At 44.4% G+C, this 26,631-nt stretch overlaps 1 protein-coding gene across 4 annotated transcripts in view; it reads right to left on the bottom strand.

The window, feature by feature from the left end:
* Window positions 1-26,631, bottom strand: part of LOC147020694 (adenomatous polyposis coli protein-like) — a 151,052-nt gene that overhangs the window by 118,406 nt on the left and 6,015 nt on the right. Inside the window, exon 1 of one of the 4 annotated variants that reach the window (XM_085896237.1) lies at window positions 4,812-4,990. The exons of the other annotated variants lie outside the window; for them this stretch is intronic. Coding sequence (XP_085752363.1) covers window positions 4,812-4,964 — 153 coding nt within the window. The 5' untranslated portion in view covers window positions 4,965-4,990. Of the gene's footprint in view, window positions 1-4,811; window positions 4,991-26,631 lie in introns of those variants that run through there. 4 annotated transcript variants of the gene reach the window in all.

The following is a 26,631-nucleotide window of genomic DNA, read 5'->3' as shown; positions in this document are numbered from 1 at the left end:
TTATCATTGGAGTCAGCTTATTGGACACAGTGACAGCAACTCCTTGAGCATGTTAACCATCAGAGCGACCAGACCAATAGTAGGTGTAATCACCTTCCATGATCTCGCCGCAATCCGGTCTCCGAACATCAGAGATGCTGTAATACTGATGTTCAAACGCTTGAGTTCAGATGATAACAGAGACAGGTGATCATCCTCTCTTCGGGATAGGACATTCCAGGCACCCAAAGAAAGGGACCGCCACAGGTTAACCCAAGGAGACTGCCGTCTGGTGGACGACACCTCAGCACCACCCCAACACACACTACCGCAATCTGACCCGGGAAGGTTACCCAGTGGTTTTCCTCCCATCATCAAAGAGTAGGGTTCCTTCAGGCTTTGCCCCAATCCCGTCATCCGGTGAGCTGCCCCGCGAAGGGCAGCTGCATCGGAGGTACTCCCACGGAGTGGGTTTTCAACTTTCTTGGCGTTTTGCGGAATGAAGGGTTTTACGGTGGCCGGAGTGCAAATTCTGCCACCAACATCCTCAAAAAAGTAACCCAACTGCAGAAGGACATCTGCAGACACAGTTGAGCACCAGATATGGACGGCCATTGGCTCACAAAGAGCTCCTCCGCACTTTGTAATCGTGGTAGTGGTCGTAATACTGTTATGGCTGTGGAAATTCGCAGAGCACCATATAGGTCCTTTGATCAGTTATGCCGATAAGTTTGTGTTCAGATAGATTTCCCCACCGATGTCTAAGGGAATTATTCGTGTAACCGGGCTGTGAATCTTCAGTTGGCCGTTTTTCTTTTACTATCGTTATTTTGGACCGACCGCCATTGCTGCCACCACAAAGCGCCACTAAACACAACAACCACCTTCTCGTCAACCGCCAACATCCCCACAGACAACGAACAGCCACCTTCACAACAACCACCACCGCCCAACCACACCACCCTCATGCCACCAAAACACCAGCCATGCCACCATAACCCCAGCAACGCCACCATGACAACGACCACCGGAACCACCACCCCGTTGCCACCTCAGCACGGTTGCCAGAAGCCTGGCCTTCATTGGGGGAGAACGGACGACGGCCTCACCCCCCCCCCCCCCCGGCAAACACGTGCGGAAAAGAAAGCAACGATAGGTAAAAGGAGCAAGTAAACGAAAAACCCTGATTCGGCGAGGAAAACACCCTGCTTCTGGAAGTTTCCCGCGCGTGCTGGCAGTAGGGAGGGTGACGCGCCGTGGGTATAAAGAGAGTGTCGGAGGGTCGTGTGGGTGTGTCGTGTTGGAGTTGTGGGCAATCGTGTGGAGCCGCGCTGTGAGCTGGAGCCTGGAGTCTGCAGTCGGGAAGGAGCTGGAGAGATTGGGGTGCCGCGGAGCCAAGGCGCGCGGCGTATCGGACCGTGCCAAACCATGGGTCGCTGGAAAGGGGACATCGAGGATCGCCCTAGTGAGTCACCACGAGGGACCAGGTAGCCAGCCCGGTCTCGCGGAGCCTCTGCGGTCTACACGGCTCCGTGGTATAAAGACCCCAAGGGGTCCAGTCTACCCCCTTGTCTATGCGGGCGTTTTTCCTTGCTTTTCTTTGTATGAAAGTTGTGGCGCCGATACGTTAGGTAGAACTGTGTATAAGTGACTAAAGAATAAATAAACGGTCGTAGTTCCTTTGCATTGTTTTTGTTGGCTGTATAATTGCATATGTGCATGCTTGAATACGTGCTTTTCTTGCATGAATCCCTGACTGCATAAGTGTGTAATAAATGTGCTTGTTCAAATGTTAACCCGTTCGTTGTGTCCTCTTTCCCCAATTCAACTGACATCTTGCCCTCAGAATATGGTTGGTTTTAAATAGCCGGTGAAGTGATCGGGTCCAGCGGCACTGCGCGATAATACACCACTCTGTTATCCCAAAAGGAAGCGAGCTGCTTAAGCAGCTCATTTCCAAGCGGTCCCGTTGACGTACAATCTCTCGATAATCTACCCGCGCGAATAATTCGGTAAATCGAACATTTGGCGATCGGACCCTGTAGCGCGGGTAGAGTGCGGACAAGGTGGTGTGGTTAAGAACACACCCGTGGCTGGTTTTCGGCATTGATCCGGAAAGCCGCGACTGAATTGTTCATCTGGTGGGCGTACGGCCGCAATTCGGTTAAACGCGGTCGTTCGCACGCCGGCGGGCGAGAATTCGTAACAATACTATAAACTACAACATTAATAATACGAATATAAAAAGTAACAAGTCTGAAGACGATGATGGTTCACGAGCAGTATTTGCCGATATAGATTGTTTCAGAAGTCAAGGATGAGACAATGTGATAATGTTTGACCAAGTTATAACAATGATCAACATGATGTGGTACGAGTGACAGGTTATTAGCTGCAAAATGTCGAAAACCCGGTTTCGTTCAACAACTTTAAAAATTTTACCTTTGCATAACCTTTAAAGGTCACAAAACAATGTTGTGGACATTAAAATAAGGAAACAGGATACGTGCTATAGCTTATTGGAGTTAGTTCGTCGAAGAAAGTCGAAAACCCGGTTTTATTCCCACAACTTTGAAAATTTGACCTTTGAGCTTTAAAGGTCAAAAGGTGAGCTTTAAAGGTCAAAGGTCAAGGATTATGACCTTTGGTGCAAAACTTCCTCTGGAACATTCCAGGAACAATACAACATCATATAGGCCGTATGGCATTTCGTACTCCTCGGATTATCCATACTTTGATGAAATCAGCGTAAAAACAAACTTGAAGGGGGCGCCACGGGCAAGGTGTTCGAGATCGAGCAAAATGGTTTCAAGACTTTAGGTGAGGAATGACCTCAAGATTATGCATAAAAAAAATTGTCATCCTAGCTCTCAAAGTTTGGGCGGTCGTATGATTATGTCAAAATTCGAAATTTTCTAAGTTTGTGACCTTGACCTTGGAACAAAAATGAAAAATCGAGCTCCGTGGGGCTATGCAGGTGCCATTGGGCTAACCAAATACCAAAACCCCTGTCAGATTCGACAAACCCCCTCGGAGAAGATGCAAATTGAAATCTGCTACCCCCTAAAAACGCTTTTTGGGTGTGGCTCTGCCCATAATGGGCGCACCACACCCATTCTCAGGAAAACACAACTTGATCATGATATAAACCTCCCACTAAAATTTTATCAGGATCGGATCAAAACCCACGGAGCTATGCTCGGGACAGACAGACAGACAGACAGACAGACAGACAGACAGCAATAACGAATATAGTGGTCACATTTTTTTCGTGAAAATATTTTTTCGTGAACCAATACTATAAACCAGCTAACTCCAACACTCTCAAGATTGCTATGAGATGGAGCACACCCATGCAGAGCATCACGCCATAGCATCCACACTTGGAATCCAATCATATCGGAACAAAACAAGTGAAAAGAATGAAACACATCCTGTACCATTCTGTCAAAAAAAACACACACACACACACACACACACACACACACACACACACACACACACACACACACACACACACACACACACACACACACACACACACACACACACACACACACACACACACACACACAACAAAAAACCCATTACATATTATGCTTTTGATAACATCATCAACCATCTGCTCCCTTTTCATACTAATCCTTTTGGATGTGTGGTACTTGCCTGTGGAGACAGATTCCTTTAATTGTGCCATGAATGTGTTTTTATTTATAAATCTACGTCTGAGCCTTGTGGGGAAGTTCACCGTCGTACGGATCGGACAAGCTGGTGGAACGGTTTGAGCGTCTGCTCCGAGTCTGGGAGGTCGGCGATTCGAACCTGGTACGAGTTTACCAAAAAAGGCTTCAAAAATTGCACGTGCTGCTTCCTTGCTTGATGCTCAGCATTTACAAAGCATAGAGCACGGACAACCAACCATAGTACGGGGTTTTGATGGGTCCCATGGCCACCCCCTGGTTGAAGTTCCTTGGAAAGAAAGAAATATTTACATTCAGGACAAATCAAGATAACATATACAGGATTTGAACCTGGGATGAACATCTCATTTGAAGATAAGTATTCAAATGGTCACAACAAACAAGTGTTTGTGCAAAACAAGGCCACTGGGCAAAGTAACGGAACTGTTCTTCCCGAGGAAAGAATACAAAAAAAAAAAAAATCGAACATTTAAAAGCAATTTCATACGGCATATGACGAGTCATCGAGTTGTTGTGCTCATGTGTGAAAAACGTGAATAATATTCAAACATCATGTGAATAAACTCAAACAAAATGTGATGATGTTCAAAACAAGATACCCCAACGAGCACACAGTGAGCAGAGGCTCCCGAAGGCTTTGTACGTCAAATATTTTGCCATGGCAACGATTAGAAAAGAGCAAAAAAAACCCCACAAAAAACAACAACAGCATTTGCACAGGTAGCTACAGCACGAGCTATCTGCGCAAATGAATGCGATTACCGAGCTGATTAGAAAAAAAAAAACATAAGTGAACATACAGGGTAATGCAGCACGGCATGAGGAAACTGTCCACAAAACGATGTGCCATCAGGGCGGCAACCGGCCAGATAGCTATCTATCTCTCCCTCTCGTTCTAGGATTTTATAACGTTATCACGGCATGATAACCAAATCACAGAACTTGTCCATATCAGAGGGCATAACATCCAGTAACGATGCCTGACAAGGCAAGCACAATAAATCATAGTGAATCAAGTGCAAACTGAAAAACAGCTGAGCTATCCCTAGAAGCAGATAACATGAAAAACATGGACCATTAGACGCGCAGATCACAAAACGGCAGCGAATCCACAAGGCTCCAATGACTCACCCCATAACTCGATGCCAGAGTACCACGGAGAACGGCGATTGCATCGCGCAGGCAGATCTCACTCGAGAGGCCGTCCCGATGCGCGACTCCTCGACACCTTGAGCGGCCGGCTCCGATACCCGCCCTAGTCTCGGCCCCACCCTGCACTTCCATTACCCCTCCACACCCACCGTCTGCATCGCAACCAATGGTCATGATGCGGCAGGCAAGGCGCGCCAGGCAGAAGAGCGGCTGCGAGGAGGGGCACCACGACTGTTGAACAATGTAAGGTGACGTTTGTCCATGGTCACAGACTTGTCATTGTCACTGTACCGAAACACGTGGCAGTGTACAAAGCAAATCTCCTCGTGCAATGGTTCGCATACATTCCAATTCACCCTTGCTGTTGTGAGACTGCAGAAAAACGATGATCAATGAGAAACTCTCCATAAAGAGCGCTCGGAACATCAAATCAAACGTGCTGAAACTATCAGTCTTTAGCACGTATGAAAATGTAAAGAACATCTAAAATAAAATAAATAGATAAATAGACAAACATTGAGGGATACAGTGTAAATTCAGAAAATGTGTCTCCATCTACGATCTATCCATAAAATTCAACATCATGAAGATCGGAGGAAAATTATTCAAGTTATGATCAAAAAGGTGGGGTTTTTAAAAAAAAAAAGTTAATTAGGTCACAATCCAAAAAAGTAAGTCAAGGATGCGAATCAAATATCAGGTGCACACCTTCAGTGCAGGTACACTATGATGGTGCACAAACATCTTGGAAGGCCAAACGGTCTGAGATTCCGCATTCGCAAAATAGTGATGACAAAAAAAAACAAAAAACATTTTTCTGAGCTCCATTTCACCTTGACCTTTAAGCTATCCATCCATCCATTGGGACCATACTCTGTGCAGAGCATTGGTGCTGCCTAATCAGTCTCCTTGGCTATTGGGTACAATCCTGGATGGGTCGCCACTCCAACACAGGATACCAGCAAGTTGGCACTTATTTTGCTAACCTCGGAAGGATGACAGGCAGAGTCAACCCCACCTGATGTTAATTCAACAGCCTATGGGGATTTGAACTCAGGATCTAAGGATCCCAAGCCCACCACCCTCACCATTAAGCCAACACCAGGCATACCTTTAAGCCAGAGGGGTATAATTTAAATTAAGTGTAAATGCGACTCGTTTTCGGCTACGGAGGGAGGGCAATTTGGACAAACCTCAGTAGAGTTATTGGGCGAAAATGGTAAAATGTCGATAATCAGGTCATGACCTTAAAATTACGTCAAGGTCAAATAAATTTCGCGAGTCCCACAAATATTTTTATTCCCATTGTTGATGCAAAATTTCATTTTTATGAAATTATAGACGCAGAAAGTCCCAGCCGGATCGGAGATACAGCTCGGACACTGGTAGAAAAAAAGGGGGGGGGGTGGAACCTAAACGTTGGTTTAGTACTCCCAGGGGTTTAAGAAACTCTGTAGTACCATTAAATATTTGGGGCACTAATTGTAGAAACAAACCCAACAACAGGTATAAGCTTCGCCCTATCCTACAAATGATGGAGTAACGTTTAACTCGGCCTCTGCACAACCTTCTGGGTCCTCGAGTCACAAAGCACCCGCTGGTTTCTATAAGCAACAATCACTTCACATTCATCAAATGTCAAATGGCGTACGACAGTAAACACTCGTCATGGCGAATTTGGTGATGTGACAGGATGATTCAACAGACAGACAGTCACGATCATGTACAAAATGCATCCAATCGGATCACAAAGCACTACACATTGGAGCTCTATTTTTGCGGTGAAGCTGTAATGAACGGCACTCCTACAACTGGGTGGAAATCCAGAACATGATGATACTCTTGAACCTCTCTTGTGCTTTTATACCCCCCCCCCCCCCCGGTGCCCTGACGCAGACAAAGGTTATTCCCATGTCGAATCCAAAGATTATAAATTTCCTTTTGACAAACTCAAGGAGACCTATTGGCATCACTGGAAGAAACATACTCAGAAAGGTGATCATCAATCATCATACATAGCCTCTGATAACGCGCGTTATCATCAGGTTTCATGGAGAAATCCCTTTTCCGGCTGTTCACTCTCTCTCCAGATCAGGAATGCTACGTTAAGGGTAGAAATTGGGAACTTGGCCAGGTGTGGGTGACAACTTGCCGACTCTTCATTGAAAGAGAGGGTGGGATCTTTAACATCCGCCAAGTAAAGCTGACGAGATACCGGTCGAACGTCCGTCGGAGGGACGGTGTGCTTTATGACCCGTGAGAAGCGCATGTCCGACCATTTATAGTGGGACAGAGAATAGAATCCACACTCGACGGTTCAAAGTTACACATATTACCTCCGGACCCTCCTGTCGGGACTCACAAGGTAACAAAGTTAAAAGAGATGTGGCCAACAGCTTCTACAGTTCTTCTGTGACATAAATATTCTGTGAAACACCAGGTGAACATGAAACATCTTCAAAATTACAGACATGTTTCTCTTTGACCTTTGAACTCCAAGATTCAAGACCATACTATTGCCGATAAGCTCCTGGAATACCTGCACCAGTGTTCTCCTTCAGAACCATTCCAATCTGATTCAAATGGTTACATCGCGCAAAAATTACCCTCCCAAAGGTCACAAATGATATTTTGTACAAAGTGGACCAAGGAATCCTCATTCTCATGGAACTATCACATGCTCTTCACAAACATGACTATAATATACGACTACACCCCATCCCGTACAGTTTTGGCAACGACAGACCACCGGAATGATGTAGGTTTCATCTTGCAGATCGCATATCTATTGTAAACACTGCTGGCTTATTCATCTGACCCACTTATCTATCCCTTAGTGTTCCCCAGGGATATGTTCTTGCAGGTCCACTTGGTACAAGTTTACAGAATTTCAATATCAGCTGTCATCGCCAAGCTGATGACATCCAGATGGACCTGTCCATTGAACCTGATGGTGCGTTCTCTTTCACAATTATGAATTCCTGGTTCACCGAGTTTCAAACACGAGTAAATAAGCCGTCCTTACAAGAGGGTTAAATCCCCAACTTTTTGTGATTTGTAGCTAATGAAAACACCTTTCACCAGGTAGTAATATACGACACAGAATTACATAAAGATAATGGGAGTCTTCACCCCTCCCAAACAGCAACACAATGGAACAAAATATATCAACACCAGGTGGGGTTGAACTTAGCCAGTCATTCTTCCGAGGTCGGCGAAATGAGTACCAGCGTACTGGTAGAGGGGCACAGCATCAGCGGCACAGCCACGCTTACAAGAAATGATAGCTATCCAGCAGCCAAGCTGCCGTACACAAGAACAGAATACATTGCCACATATGTGATGCAATGTAAATGCTCCAATGGCAGTGAGATACTCCATTTGAAACTGTTTCTTTGATATCTCTCGGGTCCTCGGGATAAATAAGTCCTCGGGTCTGTAATAAAAATTTGTATCAGTGTCCAAGCCGGTGACCAATTGCAAATAGAATGATGCTGGAAAGTGATGTTTCTGCTTTAATTGCTCAATCAGCAGAGGAAACCCCCAAAAACGACCTTGCAAGAAGATTGCAAAAATGTACTAGAACAGCACTCGGTGGAGCGCATACCTCCGCCAGGCTGAGCAGTTCACGTTTTGTATCCCACTGATGGGGTGGATCTGAACCAAATCGAAATCAGCTTGTACTCGCCATCCAACCAACTCATCCACCTAGTTTTGTCATAACTGGTCCATAACTATATTTATTTTTGTATACAATGTCAAGGCTCGTATGAGAGCTAACACACAGTACACAACAAGGGGGGCAGGAGACAAGAGGGGCGGGAGAGGGAAGGACAAAACAGTGGGGAACAGAGACATTAGATCTGTGGAAGGGAGAGGGATGGGATGGGGAACATGGGGTATACAAGATGGACACTACAGGGACTTTCAGGACCTTACACGATCGGGAACTTTCAGGAAGGAAGGCAGGGAATTTGAAGGAGGTGGGTTTGGGATGGATTAACGGGGGAAAAAAAAGATCGGGGTTTTGGATGAGGGAAGATAAGAGGTGGTAGTGAACTGCTGTTTTGAAGACCTGGAGGGAAGAATGGTATTGAAGAGAGTGTAGGAGTGTAGGAGTGTATTCCAAAGGTGGGAGAAAGAGAGGAATGAAAGAGTGAAGGTGAAGAGTGATATCGTGCTGTATTTTGTTTTTTTGGCCCCAACTCTCAATGGTGAAGAATCACTTAAAAATTGTTTTAAACTCTCGTATCTGGATGCTGATTTGGATCTTAACCAAAATCTAATAAATTATTCCTCGTCACACACTCTAACTGTCCACCAAGCTTCATCCGAATCTGTCCACAACTTTTTGAGATATCGTGTTATACATCGTTTTTAGCCCTATCTCTCGATGGCGAATCCGGATCTTCACCAAAATCTAATCAATTCGTCTTTGTAACACATATATCCTGCTCCCAGACAAACAAACAGACAGACAACCAGAGAGGTGAAAATATAACCCCCGTCCACCTCCAGTGGCGGTGGTAAAAATTACACACCTTTAAAGGTGAAAGAAACTTCTTCACTCGTAAAAACAAAAAGATGTACACAAAGGCAGAAATGGAGAAAGTCAAGTGAAGGTAAAAAGGAAGGAATAGAGAAAAAGAAGAAGAAACACGAGTAAAGGAAATGTATTTCCTAACATCCCAGGAGCATTTTCGTGTCAAAGCTGTTCGCTGTTAGCTAACAGCTTTGCCATCAGAGATGGGGAATCCCTCGCCATTGAATGAAAAAGGTGATACATATTCCAGATAATGAGGGAGGTGAACTGGAAACAAGACACCATTTGGTCATCATCTCAAAAAAGTTCCCCAGGGGTGAGGAACGTAGTAACCAAAAATAATTGAAATCAGATAAGCGGTTTTCCATTTATTACAAAAAACATTTTTTTTCAAGATGGCCGCCCCAGTCGGCCATCTTGGATCCGGCCACGTCCAAAATCAATAGGGTTCTTCCTTTTCAGGTGGTTCATGTGTGACTCAAATTTCAAATCGATGTGGCGAACAGTTTATGAGTTATCGCACTCACAGCTATAAATGTTGACGCCTGGACGGACGGACGGACGGACGGACGGACAGCCGGACGACCTGGGTGACAACAATATCCCCCTTCCGCCACGTGGCGGGGGATAAAAACAGATTTCAATAGATGTGTCAACAAAGTCGGTTAGGGATTCATGATTGGCAGAAGCAACAAATTTAGATATCATGACAATTCATTTGAGATGCATCCTAAGCCTTGTGGCTTGCTTGATGAACTTGGTACTGATAACGTTTGAAGAAAACAGAAATCCCTTTCTTCAACAACGAACGGAATCATCCGTTGGAAGTTCATTCAACACCACGGCTTCAAACGTGATAAACAATGCATTTTATCAAGAAAAAAAAGTATCAACCTACTCTTATCAACCTTTCATTGATAAAATCCACTGTTCACGCAGGAAAGGTTGCCATAACATGGTTTGAGGCAGATGTGTTAGTGGAAAGTAGAGGTTCAAATGTTTTGGTTTATGACCATCAGAGATGCCAACTTTTGGAAATCAGAATTAGGGAGGATTTGCAACCGACACCAAATAATGTGCCCGAAGCGCTCGACCCTTGCGGCGGGGTCCAAGGCCCGCCTTAGGGCCCTGGAAGCTCTGGGGTTCTAGACGCTCTCTAGTGCCCTCTGAGCCCTATTTTGGAGCATTTAACATGTTAAGAATTCCCACTTTTTGAACAAAAAAAGGGGAAAATTGTGCACTTTTTAATGTTACATGTATGTTAATATTAGTAAGTTAGGGGACAATCAAAGATTAACAAAAAGCACAAAAGAAGCAATATTTTTCTTACCTTACTGGCTGGTACTACTGCTGCTTGCTTTTTCCATGGCAGCTTTGCTGAGTGACAGCTGTGTGGCTCTTTTAGCGCTTCTGATTATGTCTTTGCTGTATTCTCTCTGGTAGCAAGGGGTGCTATGAGCTAGTTTTTCAATTAAGAGAGCTTCCAGGGTTTTGACACTCAAATTGGGACGAAATTCAGTATGATTCTTCCGTACAAGACTGAGTGCCCGCTCACATGATGCGTTCGAATGAGGAATGACCAAGATTCCCTTCATCACTTTGCTCAAATTAGGATACTTCTTGGCACCAGTGCAGGGATCTGTGAGCTGTGAAATCCGATGCCACTGCTCATCCACTCTCACTGTCTCAGTAGCAATTGTAGCTATGGAGGCGTCTGCCTGGTAGTGAGCGAATTCACTCTCAAGACTGTCTATGTCACTATCACCGCCACTGAACAGACAGGGGAATTTCTTGATGAAAAACTCCACACAGTCAAACCCCACTTCTTGGTGTAGCTTAACATCCAGCACCTGAGCATGCTTGGCTAATTCATCATCTGGCGGCCAGGTTTTGAAGATGTAATTGCAGGCTTTCACATAATATGAGCGAACTGCACTGAAGAAACCTTGGATGTCTGACTCACTCAGAGTGAAGGTGGATTTCTTGAGACTCCTTTGTTCCCTTATATACAGTTTGGCATCGTTCCCAATCATGAGGTCCTCATCATTCTTCTGATGATTTCTGTCAGAGAAGGGTACATTTACCAGAGCAACCGATGACACCGATGGTTTCAAAAACCGTACGAAGATATCTTTCAGAAGACCATTCAATTCTCCGTGCAGGAGATGAATACAGGGTTCGTCTCTTTGGAGCAGAAGATTCCCCTTCTCAAAAAGCTTGTTAGCATATCGAAGGAAGAAACAATAGAGTTTTGTTTGTGGAGACAAGAACATCCTGTTGACACGTTTTTCTCTAGATTCCTGCACAGTGTTTGAGGAAGATGCGCTTTTAGTTGTAGAACTCGTAGTACACTTAGCCGCAGGGCGATCACACTTGCGTTTACTGCCAGCAGAAGAGGTCAGACTCGTAGTACCAGATCCAATTTTACGTTTGAGGAGAGAGCTTGAGGTAGGTGCAGCCAAGGAAGAAGACCTCTGATTCGAAGGTTTTGCTGAGCTTCTATCAAGTGATTTGGCAAAAGCAGAACTTAACTTGGGTCCTTCTTTGCCTGTAGATGGGACTATCACAGTCTTTCTCGACTCTGAAGGGATCTGCTTTGTAGATGAACGTGATGAAGGGCCGGTGATGCTACCTGCTCTCAGCATTGGTTTTGGTGCTGTCCCTGCTGTCTTCTTCGCAGCAGATACTGCAGTGGTAGTGGTGAATGCTGCTCCACTAGTGCTTGATCCTGCAGTGCCAGTGCTGGCAGTAGATACAGTGCCGTCCTTCTTGCTCGTTGTTAGAGTCTTGGCTACAGTTGGTTGCATTTTTCTTTGTACTTCTTCTTTGAAGAAGAGGCGAAGTGGCTCCCACTGTTCAATCAGCCTGTCTAGGCACTGACCAAGGGACAGCCACCTTGTTGCGACATGCTTCAGAATCTTGTGTGTCGGGGCATCACAGAGTTCTTGCAGTGCTTTCACGCCTTTGACGCGTTTACTACTTTTGTCCAAGTAGTAGTAAATATCGATGAGAAAGTCATCTAATTCAATGGGTAAGGCCTGAGCCGCCTTCTTGGCCGTATTGTGCATCATATGACAAGGGCATCCCATGATGTAGCACTGGATTTTGTTTGTGGATATAAGCAGCGACTCCTTTGTGCTTGCCCACCATGACAGAGGCATTATCAGCACAAAAGGAAACACAATTTCCCCACGGAATTTTCTTGTCACTGAACTCATGATCAAGCAGTTTGAAAATGTTTTCTCCAGTGGAATCTTGTTTGCACGCAGGCAAACTTAGCAAACCTTGCTTCACAATCCCAGCACTGTTGTCATAGTACGAAATCAGGACAGGATATAGCTGGGCCTCACCACTGTCATTGCTACCGTCTGTAGCTAGGCTAAATGGAGCTAGTCTAGCAATATCGGCAATAGATGAAGCAGTAACATTTGACAACTCACCAATTATTGCTGAAGTTTTTGTTCTTGCACATCCATACTTTGAAGCAACTTTTGAATCTGGAAACATCTTTTGAAATAGAGGTCCAGCATGATCTGAGACTGATATGGGCAAGTTATGTTCCACAATAAATCCACTAAAGAGAAGTTCCGCTCGGGTAACATCCTCTTCCTCGCTTGTCCCTTGTTTGGTGAAATAATTCAGAAGTGTACCGGTACTCGTGCTCGAAGATCTCTCCTTTGCAATGTCTGTGTGCCGTTTGCTTCCAACATGCTTCCGAATATCATCGCGACCTCCGTGCTCAACTGAAATATCAACGCTGCATACTGTACAATACGCATGATGAATTCCTCTTTCAGACTTTCGAATACACGGGTATTGGAGACTGTATTCGGTCTTGTACTTCTGAGACCATTTCTTGGTCTTCGTAAGCTTCTTTTCTGCCATTTCGTAATCAACATCGAGGGCTTGAAGCATCGGTAACATCGAAGTCGATGTTCCACAGCTGCAGCGCGACTCGTAGAACTATAGCGGCTGTTAAACACCGCACGGTGGTCGCGACCGCCGGGCTGGTACGGGGCCCAGCTGCATGCAGTGAGCGTATCGCATGCATATACACTGTGCATACATACCGCATGCACTGTATTGCACACATACCGCATGCACTAAATCTCAGTGCATGATCGCATAAGCGAGATCCAGACCCAATGTTTCGCTGCTCCTCATTTGAATTTGCAATTTTTTACGTACAATTTGGTAGCAGCGAACGTTATGGAGTTACCACATGCTATACGTAGCAGATGATGCTTTTCATTCAATTCTCATACTAGTACATTCTGATTAGTGAACAGTGCAAAAATATCAAAATTTCGGGAGGATAAGGATAGTGATCGTAAGGGCGGGAGTTTGGGTGAATTTTCGGAAGCCTCCTGATGAAATCGGGAGGGTTGGCATCTGTGTGACCTACTAGGGGCTCACCTTGCCGACGACAACATTTTCAAATGAATGAGACGAGTCAGCCAAAGATGAAGCAAACAAAACCGATGCTGAGCATGAAATAAAGTGGAATTGCTCGAGAAGAGCGGCTGCAGGAGTGTTACCTACAAACAAGAAACTCGTGAGTGACCCGCAGATGGAGACGGTAAATGAGTCATTGCTACATCACCAGTGATTCAACCCTGCAAGATACAAACAACCGAATATAGCACTTCAGTGGTCTGCCTGCTGTTCATTAGCTGCACCACCACCCAAGGGCATGCGTGAGCACTCGATACAGTGCCTCCTCCACAAGAGAAAAACTGTCCGTTCCTTCTAATGGCTGAGAGGAAAGGAAAGTCATGCCCTTTAGCTTTGCCTTTTCTGGAAGCGAACAAGACTATTGTGAGGTTAAATGAAGTTCAAGTTCAATGGAAATCTGTAATTGGCTTCATTTTCAACAGCAGAGTGAGACTTGCAACACAGCATGCACCGTCGAGTAAAAAGATGTTGCTGTGTCTGTTTCCAAATAGAAAAAAAAATCATTTTTGTGGTTCCTTAAGGGACATTCAAGGTTGGAGTTAACGAATATAAGCTTAACTGTGGTTTGCATCAAGTAATTTGCATAAAGAGATGAAATAATGTACTTTTCCAACTCGTGTGAGAGTGCAGAGGGTACATATTGAAGGACACAAAGCCTGTGGTTTCAATGCACACCTGAGCATGTGGGTCTGTCGTTTTAAAAAGCCTGTGCACAGACATGACGAGTCAGAATGGTGAAACAAAGAGTGGAGATCGATGAATCATAAACAGAGCATGAAGAAACAGGAGCGTAGCAAGGTGGGATGGTTATTTTAATATTAATATTATATTTTGCTTGATTGAGGGAGGTGAAAAAACAAATGCTCTAATCATTTCATCATGTGACTCATCATATCATGTGGGTATGACAGTGGGTGGACACACACTTCACAAAAATAAATTCGAACAACGGAATATGTTTGGAAAGGAAGATAGAAAATAAAGAAAGAAAGAAAGAAAGAAAGAGAGGAAGGAAAGGAGGAAGGAAAGAAAGAAATAATAAAATAAATAAATAAACAAACAAACAAACAAACAAACAAACAAATGAAATTGCTCGTTGAGCAAGGAATTGCCGGAATAACTTTGTCATATCTCTATGATCTCTGAAAAAACAAAAACCAGGATATCAATTTGGTTCTTATAAGTCAACAGTGCAACTGTTTAATGAGTTATAGCACTTAGTTTGGTCATGATCATAACTTGGAAGTCAATCGGACTTGAAATGGCGTTTTTATCGCAACTTGAAAGTTTTGACCCGACCCCCCTGACATTCGACCCCCGACCGCTAAGAAGGGTGTTGGTGTGACACCTCCAATGAGACATACTGTATGGTTGGATGCAGTATTGGAAGATGCACATTTTGGATTTGGTTTGAAGTCGATACGACCATTTTAGCGGATGTTATTGCGAAAATAATAATTTCGGTTTTTCGGTGACCTTGACTTTGACCTTTGACCTAGATTCACCAAAAAACGACAAGTGTCTAAGTTGGACCATGGCCGACGTCGTTAGCCAGTTTGGTCATGATCGCTGAAACGGTGTGGCTGCGACATGGTAAACAAACACACAAACAAGCCGGTCGGCGGACATGGGTAGTCGGCCGTTGCTAGGCAACAGAGGGGTCCATAGCAACGGTTCTTTCTCACACATAACTAGGACATACCATGAACCTACCATACCAGTTTTATGTATATATATGACTCATAGTCTCTGAGATATAACGAACTTTGTTTTTTTATTGTTTTCGACCAGGGTTCATTCAAAGTCTATCTTCTCCGACAGTTTTCATAGGATCCGGCTGGAAATTTTTGACAATATGGCTGAATGTACTGCCCACAGTCGCTCATGGCCCGATCTTTGATTTTCGAAAAAATTATTTTTTTATGATTTTTCAAAAATGTCAAAGTCCCGTTGCTCGGCAACAGTGGTGTCCATAGCAACGGTTCTCATTTGCACACAACTAGGTCAGGGTATGAACCTACCAACCAAGTTTCATCGAAATCGCCATTGTATTAACTGAAATCGCCATTTTATATACTGATACTAAGGGTAGAACAAATCTCAAAAAAAATGTTTTTGAAAAAAATATTTTTTTTTTCGACTCGATCAACTACCCAACACAGAATGACACACAACCGCCCAATATAATTGCCGAAATCCGAATAAAATAAAATCAGACAATACTTTATCCGATATCAGACAATATCAAAGAAACTACATTACAACCCAGGGCATCTCATTATACGGGAGGGAGCGGGATATTGTAATCGTCCTGTTTGTTGGATTCGCTACATATCCCTTATTGTCAGGTTTTCCGTGTGTGTATGTGTATGTGTATGTGTATGTGTATGTGTATGTGTATGTGTATGTGTATGTGTATGTGTATGTGTATGTGTATGTGTATGTGTATGTGTATGTGTATGTGTATGTGTATGTGTATGTGTATGTGTATGTGTATGTGTATGTGTATGTGTCTGAGTATGTGTATGTGTATGTGTCTGTGTGTGTGTGTGTGTGTGTGTGTGTGTGTGTGTGTGTGTGTGTGTGTGTGTGTGTGTGTGTGTGTGTGTGTGTGTGTGTGTGTGTGTGTGTGTGTGTGTGTGTGTGTGTGTGTGTGTGTGTGTGTGTGTGTGTGTGTGTGTGTGTGTGTGTGTGTGTGTGTGTGTGTGTGTGTGTGTGTGTGTGTGTGTGTGTGTGTGTGTGTGTGTGTGTGCAACGCGAAGCTCCACAGCACAAACCAGCAAACCGATTTCGAAGAAACTTGGCGAGAAGGTGCCATACATCTGGGAGTGTGCGCGTTTGAGTTTCGTTGCTAAGGCCGAGGTCACATTTGCCATGGCGGCCGTGGGGTCTCCAAAATCTACGGCCACTCGCAATTATACGGCGGCCGCAGTATTTCCACGGTCACACAATGTAGCAGTCACATATGTTTTTATTTTTCGGGGAGCCGCATGGCGTATTTAGGCCTAAGTCACATTTGCCACGGTGGCCGTGGGGTCTCCAAAATCTATGGCCACTAGCAATTATACGGCGGCCGCAGTATTTCCACGGTCACACAATGTAGCAGTCACATGTTTTTATTTTTCGGGGAGCTGCACGGTGTATTTATAAATTGTGGAGACCGAAAAAGTGGGGTTGCCGTACGGTCTTTGATTTGATGTCGCACGGTGACCTTAGGGCGTTCCTGCAACGGCCATAGAATTTTCAAGGCAGATGCAAGGCGACCACAGGGGGACCGCAGGTGGGACCTAAGGCGAACGTGCGGCCAGACGGACGGCAACGAATGGGTTAATCTTTTTTTTTTTTAACCAGTTATTATTATTATTTTTTTTTTTCGGCTTGTCGAATTGCTACGGCGAACGTAGATATGAAAAAAGTTATAACTCCGCGTTATAATTCCATGGCGACCCTACCGCCTGTAAAAGATAGCCATACAGCGTAGGGCCACCTTGAGGCCACCTTAGAAACTCTGCGGCCGCCGTGCGTTTGTCAATTCAGAGGGCGTACGGCCGCCGTATCCTCGCCGTAGAGCAAATGTGACTTTGGCCTAAGCAACCACCCATTGCTATGCAGCGACCGAAAAACCACGTTCACTATTTTCAATACTTGTCCTACAGTTTTGAATGTGGAGAAACAAGACTTAGGAATTAAACACTTCGAGATATTTAGAAAATTTTATTCGAGCCGATTTTTGATTTAGGTTTTATTTTTCAAATGGTAATCCTTCAAAAATAGGGTGTCTATTTACCATCATTTTTATGAGGAGTGCCAGTTGGCAAAATACGCAATAGGAAAAATCTTGCCAGGCAGAGGAACAATTGTATGTGAACCAATACGTCTTGGCAATGAATCTTCGTCGGTGGATCGGTCAGAATGAAAAGCATCGTATCCAGCGCTTCGATCCTCGCGGATCCCTCGTCGCCTACCGGCTTGTTTGTCTGTCTGTCTGTTAGCAACTTTACGGCAAAACTGCTTTAGCAAATACTATCAAATTTAATCCACAGGTGGGCAATGAACTTTGGACGACCCCATTAACTTTTGGGTCCAATTGGATCAAAGGTCAAGGTCACGAAAAGGTCAAAATCGTTTTTCGCTCATAACTTCGTCAAAAATGATCTGATTTACTTCAAACTAAGCTTATAGTGAACCTTATTCTATTTGTCACTTATAATCCTACCCATTCCTATAGTGAAAAATGCATATTTGTGAAGATCGGTAGGATCCGAAATTTTGGGAGTCATGGTCATCGGTCAAAATTACAAATTTTCCATGAAAACTAAAACATGGTTACGAAAATACAACTTTACAGGAAAACGGCTGGCTCAAACACTGTCAAATTGTATCCACAGGTGGGTAATGAACCTCGGACGACCCCATTAACTTTTGGGTCCAATTAGGTCAAAGGTCAAGGTCAGGTCACGAAAAGGTCAAAATCGTTTTTTGCTCATATCTTCATCAAAAATGATCCGATTTACTTCAAACTAAGCTTATAGTGAACCTTATTCTATTTGTGACTTAAAATCCTAACAATCCTATAGTGAAAAATGCATATTTGTGAAGATCGGGGTTAAGGATGTATCAAATTTAAATTTGATCCCCAAAATAACTATGCATAAAATGGGCGGGATTTGTTGTGCCTGGCACCACTTGTTTTAGGATTGATATGATAAAGGCATGTCTCAATTTATGAAATATTGACAGTCAATGAAAATATCTATCCACGAATCCATGTCATCTGAGAAATTCAAATCACAAAGAAAAAAAATGGAATAAATGATAAGCAGAGCAGCACAAGGAAGAATACAAAGAATAAAAAGAAGTAGAAGTAGAAGTAGAAGTAGAGAAATTCATCCAACCACTTACATTTGAGTCAGGATTTCCATTTACAGCAACAGCAAATCAGTCGAACAAAATGTGGTTGCACATCAAAATAATTGAGGTTGTCAAAATGGACGAATCTGCATGATTGCCAATGGCAAAATGCAGTTTGAAAAAGGTCTTGAGACCAGAACAGAGGCAATAACCCCAAAGTCAGATAAGTATGAAGGTGTTCAGCAATTTCTCAGGAGGATATACTAACAACACTGCAAGACATGTCAAAGTTTTGTTCCTCCAATGGCTGGAAACCTCACACCAATATCAACGAATCAGAGGCCATGCAGGTGTCATGCTCTTTAGCATGATCATACAAGTGGGGGCTGCAAATGTCTCCAAACAGAAAAAGTCACGAATGGCAGTACATGCAACAACAGCAGTACGATGCTACTCCGCATTCTTCCGCTGCAAACGAACGAAAGAGGAGGAGGAGGAGGAGGAGGGAGAGGAGGAGGGAGAGGAGGAGGGAGAGGAGGAGGGAGAGGAGGAGCGCAGCTTTAGTCAACATTCCTTGGCATTTGTTCTTGGTGACCTGCCGTAACTTTCCATACCAATTACATCAGGAAGGTTCCAAAACTATATTTCCACAACAATGACGTCCAATTATTCTGCAATTTCACATATTGTAATCAAGCAATTCTCTAAAATTAGCCATTCAACACATTTCATGGTTCAACAATTACTGTGCACATGTAGTCTCCTGTGAACTTCAGTTGGTCTGATGTTCTCCACAAGGAACTTGACGACAGCAAAGCCTCCCTTCATAGCATATGTGACCATGTTGGCCACCATCTTGGTTTTAACCACAATTTAACACATATTTTTATCCAAGGTCTGCGGCTCATGGAGGAGCTGTCACACAAATAAAGCGCACACATGCAGACAGACATTAGACAACACCGTAATTGGTCAGATAAACACAGTTGGTGACTTTGGAAGAAGTGATGCAACTTCTGAAAGTACTCTGGGAGCCATCTTTCAACTTCTCTTTGTTCTCCACAATCAGGAGGGGAATTAAGGATATAACCCCCTTCCCCTCCCCCTTCCCCACCCCTCCCTCCAACCCCAAATAGGACTCCAACACAGGGTTTGTCCATGCTCTGGCCGCTAAATGCTGAACATCAAATGATGAAGCAATGTACCCAAGATTCAACCTTTACAGTCGTAAGACTGTCCATGACGGGCAATTTTGTCCAATGGACAAGTGAAAACCTCTACTCAGTGAACCTGTCCGAGGAATAAGTAAATTTTATCACTCAGAAGGTGAATAAGATGAATGCATCTCAACCTCAAATGTTGTTTGTCTAAGATAATATTTTTAGACGTGACCACCTCCGTGCGTCGGTGGAGACTTCAAAGAAACATTATGCCATCGCCAAACATGCTCAGAGTATGAATCATCAGACAGGTGCAATGGTTGATGGGACAGATAAGATCTAAAAACCTTCCTGTCAAAAAGACAGGCTGTAAGGATAAATTAATGTTGTGTCCTGGTACGATTCTTAAAGTCTTTGGTTCGACTCGGAAGAGGTCGGGATCGAAACGCAGACCTGCCAAACTCAGAGCGGATGCTCTAACGACGATACCAATCTCATAAATGGGAAATTTGACCACAAATGGACACTTCCTGTATCATTTGCTCGTGGTACACAATTGTTTCAAAAATGTCAACATTTCAAAATTAAATTCATCGTGTTATCCAACAAAGGAGGTAGGGTGAGTCGGGACTTTCATGGCACGCGTGACCTTCCAAAAGGTCATTGCTGATCATTTGTTCGTGTAGTTTATGAATGTTTTAAACATTTTTAAAGTGGAAAATAAAAGTTGTAAAAGAGTATTGGTTAAAGCTATAGATGATGATACTTACTCCAAATGATGCAATGCGTATGCTTGATTGCACGATAGTTTTACCATATCATGACCTTTGCCACCGAAGGTGGACAGGGGTTATGTTTTCACCCATTTGTCTGTTTATCTGTCTGTGAGCGGGATATCTCAAAAAGTTATGGCCAGATTGAGATGAAACTTGGTGGATGATATGGCGAGGTGACAAGAACAAACCGATTCGATTTTAGTTCAGGTTTGGAAACAGATCCGGTCCATCAGTGGGCTACAAAACGTAAACTGTTCAGACTGGCGGAGGTATATACTCTATTGAGTGCCATTCGAGTTATTATTGCAACGCAGTTTGGAGAAGAACCTTCCAATCAGGATTGAGAAAGCTTTGTATTCCAAAATAAATAATGAGTTATGTAACCCTTGTCTCACCCAGAACGACGACAGACAAATTATTTCATGACTTGAAGTGAATGAAACTTAATGAAAGATATTAACGAACACCGACAAATATACAAGGGCATGTTGAAAAGCATTAATTACCTCCAAGATTATTTTTTTCCCCAAAAACAGGTAAAGATATCTGAATGAAACAGACAGATGTGAACAACAATCTTGATTCTACCATGGTGCATATTTATTTCTCAACATAATCACCACCACGGTCCACACATTCCTACCAACTTTCAAGTAGTTGTGTGATGCCGTCATGACAGAACTGCACATCCTGCCAACTTAACCAACACTTAAAAGTGGCCTTGACTTAACCAGCACTCCATCAATGTTAGAAGAAAGATCTTCACTATGGTTTTTTTTTCCTGAAGTTTGGGGAAGAGATTAAAATCTGATGGCGCCAAGTGGGGGCTGGTGATCCTTTGTTGCAGTACTCAATTGACCATCTCTAATGCTCAGGATTGTAAGGGTGCACCCAGCTCTCATCTCAACTCTCATCTCCAGTCGGTCATCCCAATTCTCATCTCCAGTCAGTTATCCCAGCTCTCATTTCCATTCGGTCATCCCAACTCTCATCTCCAGTCATTGCAGTCGGTCGTCCCGACTCTCATCTCCAGTCATTGCAGTCAGTCGTCACGACTCTCATCTCCAGTCATTGCAGTCAGTCATCTCAACTCTCATCTCCAGTCGGTCATCCCAACTCTCATCTCCAGTCATTGCAGTCAGTCATCCCAACTCTCATCTCCAGCACTTCATACTTCACAGCAATGACGTCGTCGTGCTGCCCTCTGCCATCTTGACGAACACAACACTGAGACATCTCGCGTCAGAATCACAAAACGTTGCACCCAGTGGCAAGAAGAACTAATGAGCAGACTGCACTTTGTTTCATTCGAATATCTTTACCTGCTTTGGAGAAAAAGAATAGGAAGGATTACTTTTGAATCACGAGCTCATATTTTCATGTACCATCATGTTTTAACAAACATAAGCCTCGGCATTTTTGTAAACTCTTTGATTTCATTGATGAACATCATCAATAGGACACGACATCCCCAATCCTGTTACATCTTCCAAAACATAAAACACTCTCTTTTCATCACATTTGTTTGGAATTCCAAAAACATGGAACAACATTTCCTTATGATGTATAGTAGACTAACCAAGACATGATTTTCCACTTACGAGGATGTTTTTTTGTTAATGGTTGGCATCGATGCTAAATCAATTGCTTATGGCATGGCGAAAAAGGGATGGGTGGATGCCATGGTAGATTTTCAAGTTAAAGGTCGTTTCAAGGTCACAAAGGTCACAGAGGAAAAATAAAATAAAAACAATTTAAAAAAAACACTTTCATGAAAAAATAATGGAAATGAACAAGTTTATATTTATTTATTTTTACATCATTCACAACAAATATATTTCCTATCACTTGGATACATAATATATGCAAAACTGACAGTGTATTTTTATTTCATACATAATTTAAATGTACCAGGTGCCACAGCCTTTGATACAAGATACACAATGTCTTGTGCAATCATGCAAACCTTCGGTTTGACAGTCATCTCCCTTTTTACCTTCGTGCACTACACTGACTCCCGCAAACAGCAAATGAGGAAGTAAACGTTTTCTGGGATTACCTGTTCAACATGTTGTTGATCAATCTCATGCCAGGTACTAGAATGCCTGGGTATGTCCAACATATCCTGTCTATTGCAAGGGCAACAAGCACCATCTCCTGGAAAAAGGTTAAACTGGTCAAGGTTCGTCGCACCGTCATGTTCACCTTCTGACTCGGTGGAAGAGGCACTCTGCTGAGAAGATTTTGATCATCTTTTCGCAATGATAGATTCTAATTCATCGCCAGGATAGATCAGAACAGAGGCTTTTGACAGAGGATGGAGATACTTGCCTTTTAACCCCATTGAGCGTTGTACTTCATCATGGAATGTTGCTCTCCTACACTTGAATCTCTGAGGACAATCAATGACAATGTCTTTGCAGATGCTGATGTATTTGTCCCAGACTTTACCAATGTCAAAAACATGACTAAGGGACTAGAACACCACTCGGTAGAGCACATACCTCCGCCAAGCTGAACAGTTGATGTTGTGAATCACACCGATAGGCCGGATCTCCATCTTCATGAAAATTGAACCGATTCGTCCTCGTCACACACTGAACCTGTACACCAAGTTTCGTCCAAATCAGTCCATAACTTTTTGAGATATCATGCTCGCATCCAAAATCTCCGTCCACCCTCGGTGGCAGAGGTAATAACCCCGTGATCAGTTCCCCACACAGTGTGTTCATAAACTCATCCATTATCAATCACTCTCCTGATTATTTGATTCCCTCAGCTTACTTTTTCTGACAACATCGGAGATGGTAACAGGCTTTGGCTGCTATAAGGTCGTTAACATAATATGCAAATGTTGTATTCATCACCTAATCACTTTTTGCAGGGTTTATTCCCTTGGCTGACTTTTCCAACGTCACCACTCTTTGTACCTTTGTCGGATTATTCTTCTTCTGGCAAAACATAGTGTGTCCAGTTCATTAGTAGCAAACATAGTGTTACGGTTGTAGAAATTCGCATTACACCATAAAGAGTCCTCAGGTGAGATTTCTCGGTAAGTCCATGTGTAGTTAGCCCATACCCATTGTATAGAGGGAATATGTGTGATTCATCCGGGCTGCGACGCTTTGAGTTAGCCATTTTTTCTTTCTCTATTGTTCTTTTCAACCATTAAGCCACCAACAAGGCAAACAGCCACTACCTTAACCTTCACAACTCCATCCCGCAAACATCGCTTCACCGCCATTCCCAAACGACACCATAACTATCAAACCACCACCGAAAACCCTCCACCACCTTCGCCTTTCTCCTTCACAACCAACAATCGCACCACCTGTGAACACTGAACGTCGGGCTGTCTTGAGCCCATTCGGCAATTGGTGCCAAACGCACCAAGCCGCGAGCGCGAATGGCGGCCTTTCCGAGGGGAAAATTCGGATCCAAAATGCTTCACGCCCACTTCCCCTCCGTCCAATGGGCGAACGCGAGGCGGCTTGGCCCCCCTCCAAGCGCGTGTATGTGAAGTCCGTTTATGCAGATATGCGGATCAAGGGAGGTTCACGCCCCTTTTTGCCCAACCAATGGCTGAACAGAGGGTGGCGTGGCCCCGCTTCCAATCGCGTTTTGATCCGCATATTTGCATATCGGCTCCTCCTGAGGCCTATAAAGAGACGAGCGCAAGGCGACTCGCAAGCGCGAGTTGGGAGAAGAGCGGGGCAGAGCTGAGTGGAACTGAGAGAGGGGGAGTCAAGCTTGGAGAGAAGTTGCGGAAGGGTAGCAGGGAAGACAGCGGACGGCGACGAGGTCGCAGTGTGGGGGTCGCTCGACTCGTCATGAGATCCAGGCCAGCCAGCCATACCCCTCTCCCTGAGCATCAACGATTTGCCCCCCCCCCCATTCGACCTGAGATAGTGCCGAGGGGGGCCCCCCGTCCCCCCCCACCCTCAACATGGTTCCAACGGGACCGCTCGCGCGGAGCACGCCGGAGAGGACTCGCCGACCACGCCAGGGCACGGAGTCGGGGCGCAGCGGCGCGAACATTGCGGCTTTCCCGCCAACGCGTCACGAGGATGCGGGTAAGATCTCCCCGGTCTCGTGGACCTGGCCGATCTTCCGGGATCCATGTACATTTGGTCTACGGGCTTGTGCCTCCTTGCCTGTGAGGGTGGCTTTCTTCCTCTGCTTTTTGCGTAAATGCTTGTGGTGGCACCATCTTTCAAGTAGAACTGTGTAAGTGTTGCCGTGTGTACGCGGATATTCGGTTTTAACTCTGCATTTGCTTTTATTGCATTTTAGTATGGCTGTATATACGTGCTTGTCTGTGTGTGTGTGTGAATAAAATGCTTGCTTGTTGAACTGTTCCTGCTCTGCTTAGTCTCCTTCCTTTTTATTGACTCTCCATCCTGCATCACGTAAGAGATTCGTCGTGGGTTTAAAACGCCCGGTAATTAATCGGAACCGTCAAGGCCGACGATAACTCCGCTCGGTTATCCCTGTAATACGGAACGAACCGCTTAAGCGGTTCATGTCCGGAGTCGGCCTATGGCGTGGTACGATCGCCCGGTCGACCACTCGCGCAGGTACTTAGGTAGATCGAATTTGGCGAGCAACCCTATCCTGAACGGGTGGGCAATTGGCACGATCGTGGTGAGGTTAAACCCCCACCCGTGACTGGCTCCGGGCGATAGTTCCCGGAGGGTCACGACTGAATTGTCCGTCCGGTGGGCGACATGCCGCGATTCGAGTTACGTGGCCGATCACACGCCGGCGGGCGCGAATCCGCAACAATAGGTTGAGAGCCACTCTTATCATGTCATCAAAGATGGTACGTGCTGCTTTCTTAGTGTCGACAGTTTGTTTTCTGATGTAGAGAAGGTCGAGGAACTATCGTATGCCCTGTGCGGTCCACTGTATCAAAGTCTGCCTCCGAAAGCATTTCAAACCTCTCCAGAAAATCAGCATGGACCACTAGGTCATCGACAATCTCTTAAAACAGCCTTTGCCTGGATTTTACCCTCTGCCGATGCAACAGGAAGGTCTTCTGAAGGTGCTTGTTTCTGGCGGAAGAAGCAGGATGTGATGTCAAAATTTTGAGGTTGAATTTTTTGCTTGATGATTGTAACAAGCTCCATACAGTGGCCTGCAAAAGTATTCACCCCCCCCCCCAAAGTTTTCACATTTCGGGCACAATCCTGGACGGATCACGACTCCGACACAGGATACCAGCATGCTGGCACTCATTCTGCCGACCTCGGAAGGATGACAGGCCGAGTTAACCCCACCTGGTATTAATTCAACAACTGAGTGGGATTTGAACTCAGGACCCTAGGATCCCAAGCCCACCACCCTTACCATCAAGCCAACACCAGACATCGTTCAGATGAGGGTTGCAAGAACATTTCAAAACACTCATTATCCCTTTGAGTCCAGTGAAATCCATCATAAAGAAGTGGAAGATGTACTGTACCACTCAGACTCTACGCAGATAAGGTCTCCCATCCAAACTCAGCAGCCGGGCAAGCAGGAAACTGGTTTGGGACGTCACTGTAAATCCAGCAATGACTTAAAAATTTCTGCAGGGCTCTATGTCCGAGATAGGGGTCAGTGTTCAACTGTTCATCAATCAACAATATCCCGTTCCTTCACAAAGCTGGCCTCCATGGACAGATGGCAAAGAAAGAAGCCATTACTGAAAAAAGACATTTAAAAGTACATATGGAGTTTGCGAAACAGCATCTTCATGATACTGCAGCGATGTGGAGAAAAGTTTTGTGGTCAGATGAGACAAAAATTGAATATATTGGTCTAAATTGAAAGAATTATGTCTGGCGCAAGCCGAACACTGCACTTCACCCAGTCAACGTCATCCCGACTTTCAAGCATGTCAGCGGCAGCATCATGTTGTGAGGCTGCTTTTCAACAGCAAGACTGGAAAGTTTGTCAGGATAGATGGGCCAATCGTCGGTGCAAAGTGGAGGAAAATCCTTGATGAAAACCTGCTCAAGTCAGTCATGAAT

The sequence above is a fragment of the Eptatretus burgeri genome, chromosome 9, assembly GCF_056783735.1.
Source record: "Eptatretus burgeri isolate ZD-2024b chromosome 9, Ebu_testis_v1, whole genome shotgun sequence".
NCBI lineage: Eukaryota > Metazoa > Chordata > Myxini > Myxiniformes > Myxinidae > Eptatretus > Eptatretus burgeri.
Note: the sequence above shows the minus strand (reverse complement) of the source record. Positions and strands in the feature narration are given on the sequence as shown.